Consider the following 19,089-nt stretch of genomic DNA (forward strand, 5'->3'; position numbering starts at 1 on the left):
GATGCTCCCGCTCCTGTCACACACGCCGTACAGCAACAATAATATTTGGAGAGTTACAAGTGGCTGCGGTCTGCAGCACAAACTGAGACGCATGACCAATGAGCTCTCCGTTGCGCACGTAACCAGACTTCACTTGAGAGTGATCATCGGTGTTTATGCGTGACTTTAAAGCTCAACAGCTCAGAGAAGTTGGTGACCAGAGTGGAAACGGTGCAAGATGGGAATGAAGCTGGAAAGCGGCACGGGCGCTTAGGTTTCTGAGGACGCACAAACGGCGCTTCGTGCCATTGCGCACAACTTCTGTACCGCCTGCAGACGCACCGCAGCCGAATTACAAAGTGGACTTTCCTGAACAAGAGCAGAGATGGCTATATTCATTAGTTCTTTGATTATTTTCACAAAATTCGTACTTTATTCTAAAGTAACTTATTGCATGGAGGTTGATTTCTGCGTACCTGTTCGTGTGGATAACCAAAAGCATGAGAAGTATGTGCACCGGCGTGCGGAGCAGATGAATGAAAGACAGATTGTTTTTAAACTAAGTGCATTCAAACAGGAATTTTACCTCCACCTCAGGCCGGATTCTAGTTTCCTTGCACCGGGCAGCTTGCCGCCTGAGAGCGGCTCCTCAGCATCCAACGGCTCTGCAAGCGCTGATCTCAGGGAATGCTTCTACTCCGGTGATGTCAACGCAGACCCGGACTCTTTCGCTGCACTCAGCCTGTGTAAAGGTCTCCACGGGGGGTTCTCCTATAACGGCATGGAGTATTTCATCAGCCAAACCAGGACTGAAGACGCAGCAGCCGCGTCTGAATATGGAAACTCTTTCGAGAGGACACATGTCATCCGCCGGCGGAGAAGCGATGAGCACTCAGGTGCCAACTTCACCAGCAGGTGTGGAGTTACACCTGACACCAACTTCAACATTTCCCTGGAGAAATACAAGCACATGAGCCAAATCGAGATTGATGGCTTAACCGAGACTGTGTTGAAAACCTTGGGGAGGTCCAAGAGGTTTGCCTCCATCCCCAGGTTTGTGGAGGTGCTGGTGGTGGCAGATGAATCAATGGCTAAATTTCACGGGGATGACCTGAAGCATTACCTTTTGACCCTGATGTCAGTAGCAGCCAGGCTTTACAAGCACCCGAGCATTCTCAACTCCATAAACATTGTGGTAGTGGGCTTCATGGCGATAAATGAAGCTGACAAGGGACCAAAGGTTTCCAGTAATGCAGCCCTGACTCTGCGCAACTTCTGCTCCTGGCAGAAGAAGTTGAATAAGCACAGCGACAAGCACCCAGAGTACTGGGACACTGCCATACTGTTCACCAAACAGGTAAGCAGGGGGAGAGTGAGCTGCATCAAATCTAGCTGTCATGCATCACATTGGTCATGCAAAACAACTTGTGCATGGGTGATTCATGAGGCAATCGGCTCCAGGACACAACCCCCCCCCCCCCCCCCCCCCCCCCCCATTTAGCATCTCTTTGTTTTTGGCATCTTTGGCCAGTTTGCATGTGTTAGTAGTCATTTGATTGACTTTCCAATAACAAATATGAACTAACTGTCACTTCATACAGAGGGTCATGCTCTGTATGCTGGCTCAGTAATCTTGTATGAACTTGTGTGTTGGTGCAGCCTGTAAGCTGCACAGCTCTGCAAGTCCCCTTCATTTAGTTAAATGAGTCACTGGAAAAGAACATTTGAGCCAGTTCTTTCCATGAAAGACTTCACCTCTGTCTGCTTGTACAGAAAAAGAACTGGGTCAGAGCTGCCTACATAAGGCGCGTTAACAATAATCAGACACTTTTATAAGACTTAAATTAGAATCCAAATTTCCTTCTTCATTCATTCAAACTGATATAAAAATGACACTATTTAAAGCATTCAGCTTGATCACAGCTGTCAGATAATCCCATGTGGCCACCAGAGTTGTGACCACTGACTAGTAAATCTTTCTCCATAGTCACTAACTTCTCTGTGTCTCTCCCTCTGTGATGTCTGGTCGTTGGTGCCTGCTTTCCATTAGATCCAGTTTGGCTCTGACTGGCCATCTGATACACGGCCTCTCCTTCACTGCATAGCAACATGCAAAAACACTTCAAGGTCAAAACAGATCTCCTTATTTACACTGAGGGCAATTATATGTAGGATGGTCTGGGTCTGGTGTTGTTGTCCTTGTAGGGCACAATGAGTGCAGCTGCTGCGATGGGAAAAATCTTGTAATAGGTTATGCAGAGCAAGTGGTGTGGTATACACATGGCTGGCAGAGGGTGCTTTTGGCACTGCTGGGCCTCAGTGTAAGACTGGGTGAACAAGTTCATCATCCACTATGCGTTCATATTTACATTGAACACTACAAAAGCAAGTCATTTGGACCTAATATAATAACTTAGTTCACCAGAAATATTGAAACAGAGACAAAATAAGTTTTTGACACAGAGACAGCTCTCCAGGAAGCCTTGGGACAGAACAAGACAACTGTCTTCCTGATATCCAATGAGTCACAGTCATTTCCAAATATTATGAATTGAGCCAGTGGGAAAAGATTTCTCCTTTCTCCTAACTAATGTTAGGTAACAAGACACACCGTCTACAGCCAAGCTAGCTAATGCCTGCTTGTCAACATGTTCAAAATGACAGCGTTAAAATGCTTGCTGATATGAAGCAGGAATGATCTATACCATGATCTCCCCATATTTTAGCATGTTAGCATGCTAACCTTGGGTAATTAGCAATAAATGCAAACCACAGTTGAGGCTGATGGGAAGGATGTTTTGCAAATATTTAGTCATAAACCAAAGCATTGGGCTAATAGAAATTTTGACCTGATGATGGTGCTGGACAAGAGGTTAAGGCATCAAAGCTATTACAAATGTATGCTCTTTAGAATATCATTGCCAAATTTTATGGCAATCCATCCACGAGTTGTTGAGACATTCACTAAAAAACAAGCAAGAGGCACTAAAGGAAGAGTCAGGGGATCAACAAAGTCAGTAGGATTTATTCTCTGGAGGCCATGAATGTCTGTATTAAGTTTCAGGGCAATCTATCTGATAGTCTAAACCCTGCGAATATGCCTTAAAAAATAATCCCAGGGTCATGACACAAAACTGGCAGAGATGTTTATTTTGGGGAAAGATGTTTGGGGACTGTATGTCTGATCTAGTCAGATATCGCCAGATATAGTCAGATAGCCAACTAAGTAGAGAAAAAGAGAAGATAGTAAGTCAAGTGGAGTCAGTGGAGTTGACATGGTTTTACTTTACCCTGGGCTATGTGCCACAGGTGGGACTCTTCTCCCAAACTCTCTCCTTAAATCTATAACTAAACCCCCAGAGGAAACCTGTGGTGGGCCATCTCCTCTGACCCTCTGCTTCAATATATTTTAGGAACAGAGCAGCAATAAGCAAACTGCTTCCACATGCTTTGTATTAGTGCTCTTCACGGTCTATTTATTCTGTAGTTTGTGGCACAGCCATACAAAACATGTTTGGACCATGGCTTGAGTCCAGTCTGATTTTTCAAGCTTCTTGTAAGAATAAAGGGAAAGGTACTTAACACTTACTATGTCTCTGTGTCACCAGGATCTTTGTGGGGCCACAACCTGTGATACACTGGGGATGGCTGATGTTGGGACCATGTGTGACCCGAAAAGGAGCTGCTCTGTCATTGAAGACGATGGCTTGCCCTCAGCTTTCACAACTGCCCACGAACTTGGTAAGAAAGTTGACTCGTTAGTTGTAAAATGTGAGGAACATGCTCACAAGCAGGCACTGAATGCCAGCATTATGCATTTTAGATTTATGCTAATGCACATTTGGCCTCAGAGTGCAATATGCTCAGGGCAACAGCTGCATATAGCCTTAGCTTAAAATGTCAAAGGAATTCTGCAGCCAGGTCTGACAGACATATACACACATAATCAGTGTGGAGACTGGCCTGGCCAGAGGGCTTTGCAACTTTCATGATGATCTATATGGCTCTGGTTTTCTGTTCTGGTCCCAGAGCACTGCTGTGTTTCAGTCCTACTAGCTATTGAACTGCATTCACTTGATGTTCTGTTTGCAAATCAGTCCCTCATTAGATGGGTCCAATCAAAACCAGCTGGTCTTTGGGAGGATGGAGAGATCAGTGCATATTCAACATCACAGCTCCACAATTTAACTTTACACACTAGCAGGTGTAAATGACAAGTGAGAGATCACTAATTGAAAATGTGTAGTTCAGTCAATCAATTATTTCACATGATAACATTATACTGACAAATGTACTCTCATTTAGTATATGAAGATTCTCATTCATCCAGGTCATAAAGCTTTGATTCCCCTGTGGTCAGAGAAGTGTCCAGTGTAGTTGAGAAGAGTAGGGTGAATCTACAGTGACACATTTTGTCTGCAGTCCTCTAGTATCTGTGATTTAGGCTGATCTTAAGGATGCAGTTTCAACCCCTTACTGGTTTCCCTTACTGCAACTTTAAATTGCCTGTTTTAATGTGTCAAAGGTGAAAATGGAAAAGGAGGTGAGATCCAACACTGCTAATCATTCGTTGAGTGGTAAATGCATAAACTATAGTTTGACACACTAGTTGGGTCTAATGCTATTAATAATATAAGTGACAGTTATTTTTCACATCTTTAATAATCAGTGGTTGAGAAGGCTTCAACATAAACAAGACTCATGTCTGAGATCAGAGACACGTGTAACTCCTGAGGCCCCAAGAGAGGCATTGGTTTACACTGTGTTCCTATGTTAAGTAATTAAGTCTCATAACTGAAAACTCAAACTGAAAAATGCAGGTTATGTTTTTTTTCTTTTGGAAAGTATTACATGTTAGTCTTTAGGGAATGAACTGATTTCCTTGGGAACTAAATTCCCCTGTTGGTCCTGGTTTGGAACATGGACGTATGCCACACTGAATATTCCCATGCATAACTGCATTCCTGTCTGGTATGACGTCAGCTTCAAATCAGTCCTAGTTGAGTTTGCTTTGCCTTATACATACTATACATGTGCTTTTGATGTCTGAAAAAAAGTTTATCTTTGTGATAATAGTTTCATATTTCACTGTCATCACCAGAGAAACTTCACTGTGTTTCCATCTGCTTAGCGTGTTTTGAATCATAGGACTATTAAAAATACAAATTCTTGACTCTAATATGACCATCTGTCTCTCTTCCCTACACCTCCCTCCCCCCTCAGGCCACGTCTTCAACATGCCCCACGACAATGTGAAAGCATGTGAGGAGGTATTTGGGAAACTAAAGGACAACCACATGATGTCTCCCACACTGATTCAGATTGACAGGAGCAGGCCCTGGTCTGTGTGCAGCGCAGCCATCATTACTGAGTTCCTGGACAGAGGTCATGGTTAGTAAACACTTCCTGTATATGTCTCTGGACTCACAATTTTTGTCCAGGCTTGGTTCTCTCAGCTGGTTGTAATCTACTTGTGCCAACAAATAACAGACCTTGGCTCTTTGTTATAATTACATTTTTAATTTTAATTTCAGCTTCAACTTGAACATGACCACATGTTGTCATGTATTGGCTGTAAACACAAAGAAGTAAAGATTCTTTTCTTCTTATTTTTCATTTTTCATTTTTTTACATATCTAATTGGATGAAAAACATTTCAAGGCAAGAGTGATCATTAAGTATTCTTAAGTGTCTGTTTTCACAATTTGTGCATAAGCCTCACAATCCTTGGAATGGAAACGTCAAAGGAGTAATATCAAAAGTCAGCACTCTTCAACACTTCAAACACACTTCACATTAAACAACAGTAAAAGTCAATAACAAGAGGATAAAACCTCATAGCATATTACCATGTGTAAGTTGACAAGGAAATCAAACAATTATAAAGACCAGTGCATAATGTGAAATGCGTCACTTATAGTGATGCATTAGTCACCATCAGAGAATAAACACTTGACTCAGCAGGTCCCTTCAGCTCTATGGAGCATTTTAGTGCCTTTCACCTCTGATAAAAAGGTCCCATAAACCCATTGTACACTAGCTGCCCAGCACCAAATTGCAAACAGACAAAATTAGCGATTAGTTGGGGAACATATTGGAGCATTTAGTAACTAAAGAGAAAGATTTTCCCCTTGGGAGTTGATGATGACCAAAACAGACAGTGAATGGGACTTCATTCAACAGGTGGCCAGAAACATGATTTCAGAGTAAGGCTAATGTTGCTCTGTGTGTGTGTTGGATGTGTAAACAGCTAATAGATAGCTAACATGTTAGCCACATCAAGGCCTGAGGCCACAATGTGTCAAGCATGTGATTTTTATCTCTCTGTGGTGTTGGTTAATGGACACCTGTGGAACAGTCACCATGTCATGGCTGGCATGGAAAAAAAAAACCCTAATGCATGACCCTAACGACAAGCTCATGATGAAATGATGAGTTCCAAAGCATATTAAAACTACTGCTAAATTACATTAAGTGGGATCAACATTCTGGATTCTGAGCTAGAAATCCTGTTTCAACAATAAACTCAGAGTGATGCAGTCAGTCGCCACAATGAATGTTGTTTTCTGCAAACCATGGACATATTGAAACTGTATGCCGCTTCAAACTTTTCCAGCTAGGTTTAGGCACAAAAACCACTTGGTTAGGGTTCATGAGAAGATCATGTTATGACTTAGAATATCCAGTTTTGAAGCTACAAACACGGCTTGACCAGTGGTGTGCTGCTCCCCTCCTCCTCCTGATCTCAGCTCATGCCTCACACCTACCAGTAGTCTGAGCTATGTCACTTTGACACCTTTAGTGGAAATGTTGATGTGATACATATGAAATGTATGCATTTAACATATCCATGGTTTGTAGAAATGTACAATGCCCATATTTATTTCGCAGACTGGGTTTGTGCTAAACTTCGGGAAGTGCTGGACAATGACAAACTAACTGGGGGGTTTATTATCTGCTGGTCAGGGGTCAAACAATGGCACTGTTAATGTAATCCGAATATGCAGCATCAAAGATGGATGCACTAATGAAAAAAATGTTATCTAAAACTGGAACTGTCTCCATTTGAAATCTAACTGGAAGTCACCATATTCTCACTAGCATCAATTGACTGTGATACATTGACAAGAAATGCACAGAAAACTGACTGTATCTTACCTGAATCTGTGGGAGGATTTTACCTTGTGATACACACATATATAAATATAAATGCTGATGATGATATACAGCATCTACTTCCAGTATCCACATTCAATATAACATTCATAAGTGTAGTAATATATCATTCAGCTTTTTCTCCTCTGTAGATTCTTTGTGCCAAGTCTTTTTCTGCCTGTGTGTAAACTCCCAGAAGTGAGTGAAAGTGGATTCTGTGTAATAGACAAAATTAAACACACCAATTTATTGCCTTCCCTCGACCAGCCCACTTAACTGTGGAAAGCAAATGAGTATTTACTAAGTTTAACACTCCAAAGCTAACACCACTTTCTTTTCTTCATGAGCCATTTGCTTAATCTAAACATTATCTGGTGCCTGCACTGTCTCATATTGAGCTACGTCTGCTTTTGTACAGACTGAAGCAAAAGTGCTTGAAAAAACAGCAGGAGCAGTTTTAAGCTCATGCATTATTTTTATGTCCCAATAATATCTGTCGTTGATCATTTTGTGCAACAACAAGAATGTGTTTTGAACATTCCTTTGATGCTATAATCCTTATTTTATGCTCATACAGCTTTGTACAATCTTCAGTCATTATTTTACATGAACTTCTTTGAGCATTCTTGTATGCATAACAGTTTTAAAGACCAACAATGATTCTGTGGGACATGTGATATGAGAGATAAATACAGTATATATGTTCTCCACACTTGACAATAACAAAGTTCACGTTGCCCTTTCAGATTGATGGTTATGATTAATATTCTCTTCATAGTTATGGGCCAATCAATCACAATTTCTATGAATCGTGACTTTAATTAACAAGGAGTGCATGCAAATGTAGGAAACATTCAGTTAGCTAGAAGACACTATTTACACTCCACTACAGAGATTTAATTAATTTGAAATCTTTCAATTGTTCTTAATGTTGCATTAATTGATTTTTTGGCCACATTGCAAAGCAGCAAGCTGTAAACAAAACACTGACATACGGCAAACCTTATTAAGTTGATAGGGTGAATATGTTGGCAAGCAGCTGCCTGTTTACACATCCTGCAGACACAGAGCAAGAGGAACCTTCAATTAGAGTTGTGTTTGCCCATGTGATAAACACTATTCACTTTTCCTTTAGCTAATGTATGTTTTGGTTTCCACCAACTCCTGAGAGAAGTATCTGGCTCTTTCACCATTCACCAGGTAGTCGCTCATGATGTCTGTCTGCTGTTTGGTGCTTGACAGGTCACGTAAAGTGAGCTTATTAGCTTTTGCACAGGAAACAACTGCCTGCTGCTGCTGGAAACAAGACTGATGAGAGTGCATGTGACTGAGTGAAAACTGAAAAGCTGATGGCCATGAAAGCAAACAATGAGAGGAAAGATACCAGAACACTCCATAGAGATGAGGAAAACTGCAGAGCTGGTGACAAATCTCTGTGGGTTCATCAAGCAACACTCTCTATATTACGAGTAGCTATCTACCCGATTGCAAATACAAAAATTTGAATTAGTAAAGCTTCACGTTTTCAGTGGTCAGCAGCAGCCAAAGGCTGCAGAAAACTCCAGTCTTGGTGGCTTCAAATAAACACTTCTACACAAATTCATCTCGATTTTAATATCCATATGAATGACTGCAGCTGTGCTCTGATTGTTTGCGGTGTTGTTGGTTTATTTCTGTAGGAGACTGTCTGCTGGACCAGCCTCAAAGGCAGCTGTCTCTCTCAGACAACCTGCCTGGTTCCAGCTACAGTCTACACCGCCAGTGTGAGCTCGCCTTTGGCCCTGGCTCCAAGCCCTGCCCATACATGCAGCCCTGCTCCAAGCTGTGGTGCACTGGTAAGGCCCGTGGTCAACTGGTCTGCCAAACTCGCCACTTCCCTTGGGCGGATGGTACCAGCTGTGGCAACGGCAAAGTCTGCTACCGAGGAGCCTGCACTGAGAAGAACAGCACCATACACATCAAGGTGAGAGGAAGAAAGTGTTGTCCTGTCTGTTTTTGGCAATTTTTATTCCAGATTGATGTACCATTCTGCCTGTTTTTGTTTTTGGTCCCAGGTGGATGGACGGTGGGGGAAATGGGGTTCATTTGGAGACTGTTCCCGAAGTTGTGGTGGAGGAGTTCAGCTTGCCAAGAGAGACTGTGACAACCCTGTGCCTGAGAATGGAGGCAAATACTGCTACGGCCTTCGCATCAAATACCGCTCATGTAACCTCAACCCTTGTCCGGAAACAGGTACACTATATTTGAGTATGTTTACACAAGAAGACACATGTTAAGCGCTGTAGCTGACCATTCCCTAAACCTTTCCCCCAAGACTGGTTTTATCTGCCCTAATCGTTAGTGGATCTAACCTCAGCCAAAGTCATCCAAGATAGTTTTACATTTGGCAAACGCATCAGTTAGTCCTCAGCCTAAAAGCCTTTTCCCTCGTAATGTTACAGCATTTACAACCAGCCTATGGAAATAATGTTAGGTCAATTAACTTGCTAGCTACAGCCTATAAAATCTGTCAGCAGTTGTCATTTCATCTGGGAAAATTGATGTTTGCTGGCTAGAAATAGACCCTCTGGTCAGGTCAACAGTGTTAGAGTAGTTGTCTATCTATTCTGAGGCTGTTTTCCCATCTCTAGGTAAGAGTTTCCGTGAGGAGCAGTGTGAGGCGTTCAATGGCTTGAACCTCAACACCAACAGACTGGGTTCCTCTGTGGTTTGGGTTCCCAAATATTCGGGTATTTCTCCCAAGGACAAGTGCAAGCTCATCTGCCGTGCCAACGGGACCGGATACTTCTATGTCCTCGCTCCAAAGGTACTGCTGGTTTTATGTTCACTTAACCATTTTCATAGCAAGTGCACAATCTGATTGCATCTGCTTTAATGAACAATTTCTTTTTTTAATTGCTGAAAAAATGGAATTAGTTCAACAAAACAAATTATATTTATTAGACAACCCTGTAGGTGTGCTGTGTTGATAAAATAGAGAAACTCCAATGAGTGCTGAAAAGCCCTAGGCAAATGACATATTGACAGATTTCACATTACCAGCAAAACATAATTACCCAACCATCTGGAGACTGATTTAAGGCTGATAATTGCTAGCTCTTGTGCAAATGTGGTTGCAGTCTGTAGATGGTTCATATCAGCAATGCTGTCAGCTTTCATTATGCTGATATGAATAAAAAAACAAAGGTCAGCCACATTTAGATCTGTTGAAGACAATGACACAATGAGAATTCTCTTCATATTCTAAGTTAAATAAGTTTCAACTATTGCACTTGCTAATGCAATCTGAATGTCTGGTCATTGAGTCAAAACATCATGGGAGGAAATATTGAGCAGCTCTCTATTCACAAAGGTTGGCTTTGGGGGTTGGAATTTGACTGCCCAGGATGATTTGATCCTTATCCACAATGCAAGTAATAACGACCAGTTCCATCAACAGCAAAGCAGTGCAAGGTAATGAGTTAGTGGCAGTAGAGAGAGCAGCTGTGACTGTGGGATAGATAGAGTGGTAAGAAAGTGAAGCATGCAGGAAAAGTATCACTTCACAGCTGTGGCTTGTCAGCAACTATTTATGCAACCCCCAAGGAAGCAAGTGTGCAGCAGCAATGCGCAAGGACACTGTACATTGGTGCTGTTTTTCACTTTCTGTTTATGTAGCTTTGGTTCATTATGTTGAATGAAGTATGTAAATATGGTAGACCATTTAAGTGGCAATAGTTTCTGTCTAGATCATTTATTCTCTGTTGTTTGGTTGTATTATCCATCTAAAGACAGGCATGATGTGATGTCTCAAACCCTGCAGGTTGTCGATGGGACGCCCTGCTCTCCTGACACCTCAGCTGTATGTGTTCAAGGAAAGTGCATCAAGGCAGGCTGCGATGGCAAGCTGGACTCTAACAGGAAGTACGACAAGTGCGGTGTGTGTGGTGGGGACAACCAAGGCTGCAAGAAGGTTTCAGGAATGTTCACCAAACCTATGTGAGTAGTATGTCAGCACATACTGTACCAGTCTTTTACATCCAAAGTACTGGCACAGGTCAAGGCAAATTTTAGGTAAAGGTGAGCAGAAGGTTTGCAGTGGAGATGTCTGTGCTAGATGTATGTTACTAAAATGAGCTTTTTCAATCTGCTTTGTGTTCTCTTGACTCAATAATTTCTATTGGCATCAGAAACTTGACAGAGAAAACACAAGAAGCCCATGCTGACCAATCACAGTTCTTCCAATGTGGTTTCTCTGTAGCCTATGCACATAGCCAACATGGTGCTATAGGTGAAGCTTTAGGAATGGCCTAGAGGCAGGCTTCAATGTGCAATTATTTGGGCAGCACAAGTATACAGTTATTCTCAAAATAGTGTATTCATGGAAATAAATTTTCTTGTGAAGTCATTTAAAACAAAAGTGACAAATGGATTGAGAAAATGTTGAGAAGACTTTATCTGGCTCTGGAAACTGGATGATATTACGATCTAAGACATACTTAGCCTAGCTTAGCTCAAAAACTGGAAACAGAGGGTAGTTAAACTAGTTAAACTAGTAAGTTAAGCCTAAATTAAGGGATTCAAGCTCCTCCAAAATGTTTTTATTCCATGATGTATTTTCTGTATTTAACACATGTATGAATACAAATCATTGTGGTTGAATGAGCTACCTTCACTTCTGAATGAATTATTGACAGGTTATGTTATTGGATGGTGCATTGTTTACTGTTGGCTCTCTACAACAGTATAAGGACTCTACAAGGTAGTGCAGATGTAAAGTGGCATGCTGTAATCTTTGGAATACTTTACATTGATGATGTTTGAAAATGCTCATCCTGATAAGTTTTGGAATAACACTGGACTATCCAACATCATTAATTTTCGACATTTCCCCACTTTCTTTTTAGTCATGGCTACAACTTTGTGGTTACACTGCCTGTTGGAGCTTCCAACATTGACATCCGTCAGCGTGGCTACCGAGGAATGGTCAGTGATGAAAACTACCTAGCAGTGAAGAATCGTCACGGCAAGTACCTGCTGAATGGCAACTACGTGGTGTCAGCTGTGGAGCGCGACCTGCTGGTGAAGGGCAGTTTACTGCGCTACAGCGGCACCTCCACATCTGTGGAGATTCTTCAGGCCACCAGACCCCTGCAGGAGCCTCTGACTGTGGAGGTGCTCTCTGTAGGGAAGATGACTCCTCCCAGGGTACGCTACTCCTTCTACATTGCAAAGGAGAGCAAGGAGGAGAGGACTCTGCGGAAAGAGGAGAGAAGTCACACAGCACAGAATAGTGTCTTGGCGGACAGTAATAGAGTAGAAGCTAAGAAGCAGATGATGGGTAAGAGGCCAGTCAGTCATTGGGTAACAGGAAGTTGGGATTCGTGCACAGTGACTTGTGGAAATGGTCTGCAGAAGAGGCTGGTGCAGTGTCAGAGCATGGAGGGACGTCCTGCAGTGGACTGCGACAATGATGACAGGCCTGTAGCAGTGAGAGCATGTGGGGATCCATGTCCCATGTGGGATGTAGGGACCTGGTCTCACTGCTCCAAGTCCTGTGGAAGGGGCTTTAAAAGGCGACCAGTGCGCTGCATGACTGAAAATGGTCTGAATCTACCCAGAGAGCACTGCTCTGGAAGGAGGAAGCCTCAGGAACTGGACCTCTGCAACTTGAAGCCATGTTAGAGCTGAGCGGTGCAAGAACTTATTTTTGAAGAAAGTCAAAGTGACGATTTGACATGTACCTTAACCCAAATCAGCATGATAATGATTCCATGGCTGTATTGGGTGGAAATAGTCTCAAATGCAGCCTGACTCTGTCTGAAGGGGCATCTGCTACACCGAAGAAAGCCAATGGAGACGGAGAGGGTCTCCCTCCATAGTTTAAAAAGACAGACATCTGTTTAGATAAGAGACAAGGAGGAAAGCTGTCTTCTTGTAAACTGTCAAACCATCTGCGGCAGGTTTGACTTGTGGTTCTACCTCGACCAGGAAAAATAACACAATGCCTGAACATATACAGAGCGGAACTGAGGGGAAAGATGCAGACAGTGATCACACACATCTGCACACATAGTTTCCTCTGTATACTTACATGTATGAGCTTGCTAAAGCAGAGAGAAATGAAAGTCCAAGAACAAACACATAAAGCACTTTGAGGGACGACCTCAATGCTCACACTGTGCAGTTATCAGCAGCAGATATCTCACCTGTGAATTTACATTTTTCTCCTTTCACTGATGATCTAAACAAAATGTGAAACACAGTACTGTATCATTTATGTAGGTCCATGCAGTTTCAACATTTTTTTTTTCACTTCATTTCATTTTATTCAGTGTTATTGGCTGTTGTCTGATGTAAAAAAAAAAAAAAAAATCAAAGCCAGCAGCCAATAAACAAATAACTTTACAAGCTTTATTCCTACCAAAAAAAACAAACAAAAAAAACCAAGCAGCTATCAATATATCCTACACACTTGATACAGTTTTTATGAATTCAACCAACATTAATGAATTCCTCAATTTTACTAGTGACCAAAAATCTAAAATTACTTTTTATAACAGGAAAATGTGTTTAGTTAGAGCCAAGCTGTTAGCATATTCTATATAGTGAATGTAGGTGTGTTTGTATGGCACAATCATACTGCATATGTGTCCGTTGTGTTTAATTCAAACCGACCAAATGCTCAGCTGTTTGTTTGATGTTGCCAAAGAGTTAGAGCCCTCAAAAAAGCCTTAGTATTGTGAGAGACACCTTTCTGCTTGAACCAGACAGAAGCATGGCTTGCTTAAAGTAACCTTGCTGTATATTTCTCTCATCAACTCAAGAGTCCAGCTGAAAATAAACTGCATCGTCATGTCTGCTACAGCATACATATCTGCTCTGTATATCACTTGTACTTTGTTCTCCTTTGAGAACAAATCAGAAACCAAAAGGGAGAAATGTGTATTTTACATTGGTTTCATGTAGGTGCCCCATAGATCTGTATTTAATGGAATACTGTTAGGAGCAGTATATGTCTATGTAGATGGGGATGGCTGAGATGAACAGGTGTATTTTGGATATTTTGTCGAAAGAACTTTTTTCTACAGTTAAATAATTCAAAAAACCTAAAGGATACATTTGATGACATAAGTTGACATTTCTTTTGACTTAGAAAAAGGAATGGCTTTAATGTGGTTTCAGTTGGACTGTAGACTTCCTGACAAACACTCACCTGCCGGAGGCTGAAAAGGTGGCAGTAAAACTTTGAAACAGTTAGACGATCAGTCAATCAAGAGAAAATTAGTCTGCAATCACTACTGATAATCATTTAATGGCTTAAGTAAGTCGTGTCCATGTATAAATAGAGAGCGAAGGTAATGTTTTTAGGTTTTGGACTGTTTGTCTGATAGAACAAGCAATCTGAAACTTTTTCACTACTTTCAGACATTTTATTGATAAACAATCAAATTTATTGTTTTCTCAGAAGTGAAGAATAGAGGTTGCTTTCAAAGAAGTATTAAAATACCTTTATAGATTTCTCAAACCACTTCTGCACCATTATTCCTAACTGGAATTGATAAACAACAACAGTATTAACAATAATAACATTTCTTAGCAGCAAACAACTAGTAGTAAAAAATATAAAAAGGCATACGTTCTCTGTGAAAGACATATAACACGCCAGTTTACAGAAATTAGCTGTGCAAAAGGCACTCCACAATAAAAAAATTCTAAAAAGTGTATTAGTTATGAAGAAAAGCTACATGCAGTGCTGTAAAAAAAAAAAAAAAAAAAGGCCTTTGACAATATTTCAAAGCTGATCTGAGTCAGAGTTTTTAACCTGGCCTCAGCTGTTAAACATGAGTTTACACTGTATACTCCCTCTCCAGGCCTGTGCAGTGATGAGTAGTTCTTCAGAAATAATCTGAAAAGTTCTATATGTACAAGTTAGAGCTGTTCCAAAGATCAACTCTTTTGAACTGCTAAATGAATAGACTGTCAGGCCACGCTATTCCTCCTCAAAGCTCCACGACTACAAGTTTTGTGCTCAAAAAGTGCTTTTTATTATTTGATTTTGTTTAGTTTTGAGTATCAGTATATTCTGCAAAAAATAAGCTGATGTGTGCTATGTTGCTCAGAGTGAAATTCTTGTTGGCATTTCCTCGACCCTCACAGGCTTCTGTCCTTCTGCTGCATGGCTGCTTCATCACCTCCAGCCCTTAATGACAAGACATAATGCATTTGTTGTTGTTTTTTTGTATGGTTTGATTTTTTGCTCTGGTATTACACACATTCTCTTCAGTAAACTGCTGAGTAAAGCCTGCTATACACACAAACAAAACAAAAAAAGGCTTATCGTCTCCATGAAGCACATCCTTGGTGACATTAAAGGGAAAATTCACCCTAAAAGACAGTCAATCACCAGACACCTCTTGGTCTACTTTCCATCAAACACATTTTGTTGTTTTGAAGGGATTGCTGTGGTTGGATAACTGTTCCTGCATTTGGAAATATGTATAGTTAAATAGGAAATGGATTAGCAGTCTTAAAGATATTTGGTAAAAGTCCAGTTTCAGTGTGGCACCCTAAGATTTGAAGTGCGAGGTTGTCTCTCTGGACTCGCCATTTTACATCTTTGCAATGAAAAAGAAATCCACTGAAAGAGCAGAATTTCACATATTCAGAGATTAAGACTTTTGAGACTTTCAATTTCAACATTCATCACAGAATAATATCTAACATCTGTATTTGAAGGTGGAATTGTCCTTTACTGAACTGACGGACACGATGCCAACAAGTCCTTCAACAGAAAAATCATTTGGTCTTCATTTCCAGTTTGTGTTGGTTCATAGGGACCAATTATACCATCTGAAAGATGGTGTTGTACAGGTAGTTGTTTTTTTCACATAATGTGCAGATAATGTTATTTTTTATTGTCTTTTGTATTGTATACTATGTATACATTCATCTAGCTGTATAAAATAAAGTATCTATATATATACAGAATCATGATTGATGATCTGTCTTAGGCTTCAGGTTTTCAGGTACAATTGTACGCCGTTGTCATTCCCAGGTTGTCAAAGACGCCCCATTTCATACATGACACACTGTATAAGACACTAGGCTTTCAGCTCTCCAGTGTAAACCCACCTAGGGTAATATTGGACAATCAGAGCAAGGTGATGTTATATAAAGAGCAAAAAAGTCCAGTTGGGGTGGATAGATGGGTAAAACACAGGACTTTCAGACAGGAGACCAAGATCTTTGTCCCATGTGAAACCAGAAGTCAACCCTGACTTAATTTACATACAGTACATAGGTTAACTTCAGTAACAAGACATACGTAACGTAGGATATTTAGCTTACATCACATGCGTAAACATATGTATTTAAAACCATTATCTTTTCCTAAACCTTAAGTCGTTTTGGTGCTGAGACCTAACCAAACTGTGACCGTTTCAGAACATTAAAAATTGATTTAAAAAAATTCTAATCACTGTTTATGGGTTTTCTTTAGATAAAAAAACTTTCTTTGAAAATGTAGGAATCATAATTATCAATTATTTTTCATAATCAGAGCATGGTGGGCAGAGTGACACTATGTGTCAATAAGGGAACTTGGCATCACTTATATCTTAACATACGATACAATAGGTGTTAATGTTTGTCACATGGCCCATCATTATGTTTCAGTTTTTGGCCCTCCAAAAACTTTGGTCACTCCTGCTCTAATATGATTGCTGTAACTGCCTCTCTTTGGTGAGGTGCCTGATGTCAAATTGGTAATAATGATTTTCCAGGTTTGGGTGATTCAGTCTTGTGTGGAACTGAGTCTTTGCAGGAGTCAGTTTTGAAAAGAACCACTCACAGTAATAGGTTGTCCTAAGCAGAGATACAATCTTCAGTGCTTGTCTCCTCGGAATGTAAAAATCCTCTGGGCATATATACCATACAGTTTGTAGAACTCGAGCAGAGGGATTTTTAGTTGTCTGGTGCTAGGAGCTCTGCAGCAGCAGCAAGTTCTGCTTTTGAATGACGTTTCAGCTTCTACGCTATTAGCTCACTCACCACAAAACTTGCCTGTATAACAGTGTCTCTGTCAGAATGTGGTCTTGTGAAAGCTGCTTGTTGGCTTGTTGCATCCAAACTTCGCCAAAGAGTGTTAACATTATCCAAGAGCATTTGTCCTTGCAGCTCATCCAGTTTAGCACAAATTTGGGCTGTAATGACGGTCAAGATTGGACTTCTTCCTCACTGCAAACTCGTCCCTACAAACTACTGCTGGCTTGTGTTTTAACAAAAAAAAAAAAAAAGAAAGAAATTTGTCTATTTCTATTGGAAAGCACGACTTTCCGCATCCTCTCTTCTTAATAGTCCCCATGATGCCGTCACAACAACGTAACCACTAAGTACGTGTTGCATTCAGGGACCACCTGGACAGATGTCTTAGCTTACTATTTTATGTTATTTTCTTTTTTTTTTTTACAGAAAAAAGTCATTACTGTCCAGAGACTTTTTTTGTTCCTGAGTTGTTTTTTTGCATTTATGAATTGCCTCGCGGGCTGGATCAAACGGTCTTGTGGGCTCCGTATGGCCTGGAGGCTGGACATTCCTCAGCCCTGCGCTAAAGAGTCCTTTGTGCATCCGTGTGAGACACAGAGGGGCGTGACAAAATGTGGGTATTTGACGACCTAAGAATGAGAGCGGATTACTTATTCAGATATTTTACATGAAGGCAAGAGGGAAATATTACCTCCCAACTGTCTAAAAGTCTATCTCAAATCAGTCAGTGACAGACTGGATGGACATCCATTGTCTCTTAAACAGCTCCCCTTGCTCCAGCAGTATCTGTTACAGCAGATATCTGCTGTGCCATGCAGTCTTCCATCACATGAGATGAGACAGTCTTGATACCTCAGCTCTTCTCAAACTGAAGCATGATCACAGATGAAAACACATTCATTCATCCACTTTGGTATTCTGCTGATTCAAGCTCTATTGTACCGGCTGTACTGTAATAACACACCCAGCTTGGCCAGCGCCTGCCCAGTAAGCCTGAGCCTTTGTTGGACAGACGTCTCTCAGACTTGGCCACCCTCACCCCAAGAATTTGACCCATATAAGGTTTTAAAGGTCTAATGCTAATATCAACATTTATGGATAGATGTGGATGATTAATGCTGAATACATTTATGTTGACTTTTTGAAGGGGAACTCCACACTTGATTCAAGTTAAAAACACAAAGCTTCCATGGGGCCTGGACACTGGAACTGTGGGATATGTTGCTGGATGCTACAAAAGTGCAATTTGTATAACATCATGAATTTAAATAGTCCCTGTAATTTATGGCCTTTCAATTTAAGAGATGTTATACCGTACACTACAATCTGTGCTACTATTTCACTGTGCAGTAAATGTTACTCCTGATGGGAACAGTGATGCTGGCCTTGCACAGATGAACTGCTGTCAGATCAGGTGTAAGTCTTGTAGTAGAGATTCAAAGTACATTAAGGAGGTGACTGTCAGTCATTATGGACTCAGTCTGCTCTTGTTCAGTGTTATCAGACAAGATGTTTGCGTATGTAGAGTCAAATACACTTAGCACCCTTTTAGCCCAGTTCCTCATTTGGGGAAATCTGGATTTTGCAAAACTCCTGTAGAACTCTAAGAGTGAAAGCTGCTGGTGGAGTCACAGAGTAGCACCACATTAAACTTCAATAAGCTCCAAATGCACATCCTCCTGTACTCCTTCCACATCAATAGAAAGGGGCTTTGACACCAGATTTATGCCCTTCTCAGTCGCAGTGAAATCTTAAAAGTGCTGGCTCAAATCCCAGATCAGTGATCACATCCCCATTTTCATAGAAATGCTGACATTTGGGAAATGGAGATAATTTCCCACAAAGCTGGGAAGTTGGTGGCAATTCTGTCACTAATTTACCTCTCAAAAGTCGAAGCTTTACAACAAATTATTTCATGGGTGTGAACGA

At 41.0% G+C, this 19,089-nt stretch overlaps 1 protein-coding gene across 1 annotated transcript; it reads left to right on the forward strand.

The window, feature by feature from the left end:
- Window positions 1–272: 272 nt before the first annotated feature.
- Window positions 273–12,998, forward strand: LOC143323302 (A disintegrin and metalloproteinase with thrombospondin motifs 15-like). Its single transcript, XM_076735104.1, has 8 exons — window positions 273–1,336; window positions 3,588–3,720; window positions 5,203–5,370; window positions 8,814–9,097; window positions 9,189–9,366; window positions 9,765–9,940; window positions 10,937–11,112; window positions 12,021–12,998. The coding sequence occupies exons 1-8, from the start codon at window positions 365–367 to the stop codon at window positions 12,796–12,798; spliced, it is 2,865 nt and encodes a 954-aa protein (XP_076591219.1). The 5' UTR covers window positions 273–364; the 3' UTR covers window positions 12,799–12,998.
- Window positions 12,999–19,089: the final 6,091 nt, after the last annotated feature.

Source organism: Chaetodon auriga, chromosome 7 (assembly GCF_051107435.1).
Source record: "Chaetodon auriga isolate fChaAug3 chromosome 7, fChaAug3.hap1, whole genome shotgun sequence".
Taxonomy (NCBI): domain Eukaryota; kingdom Metazoa; phylum Chordata; class Actinopteri; order Chaetodontiformes; family Chaetodontidae; genus Chaetodon; species Chaetodon auriga.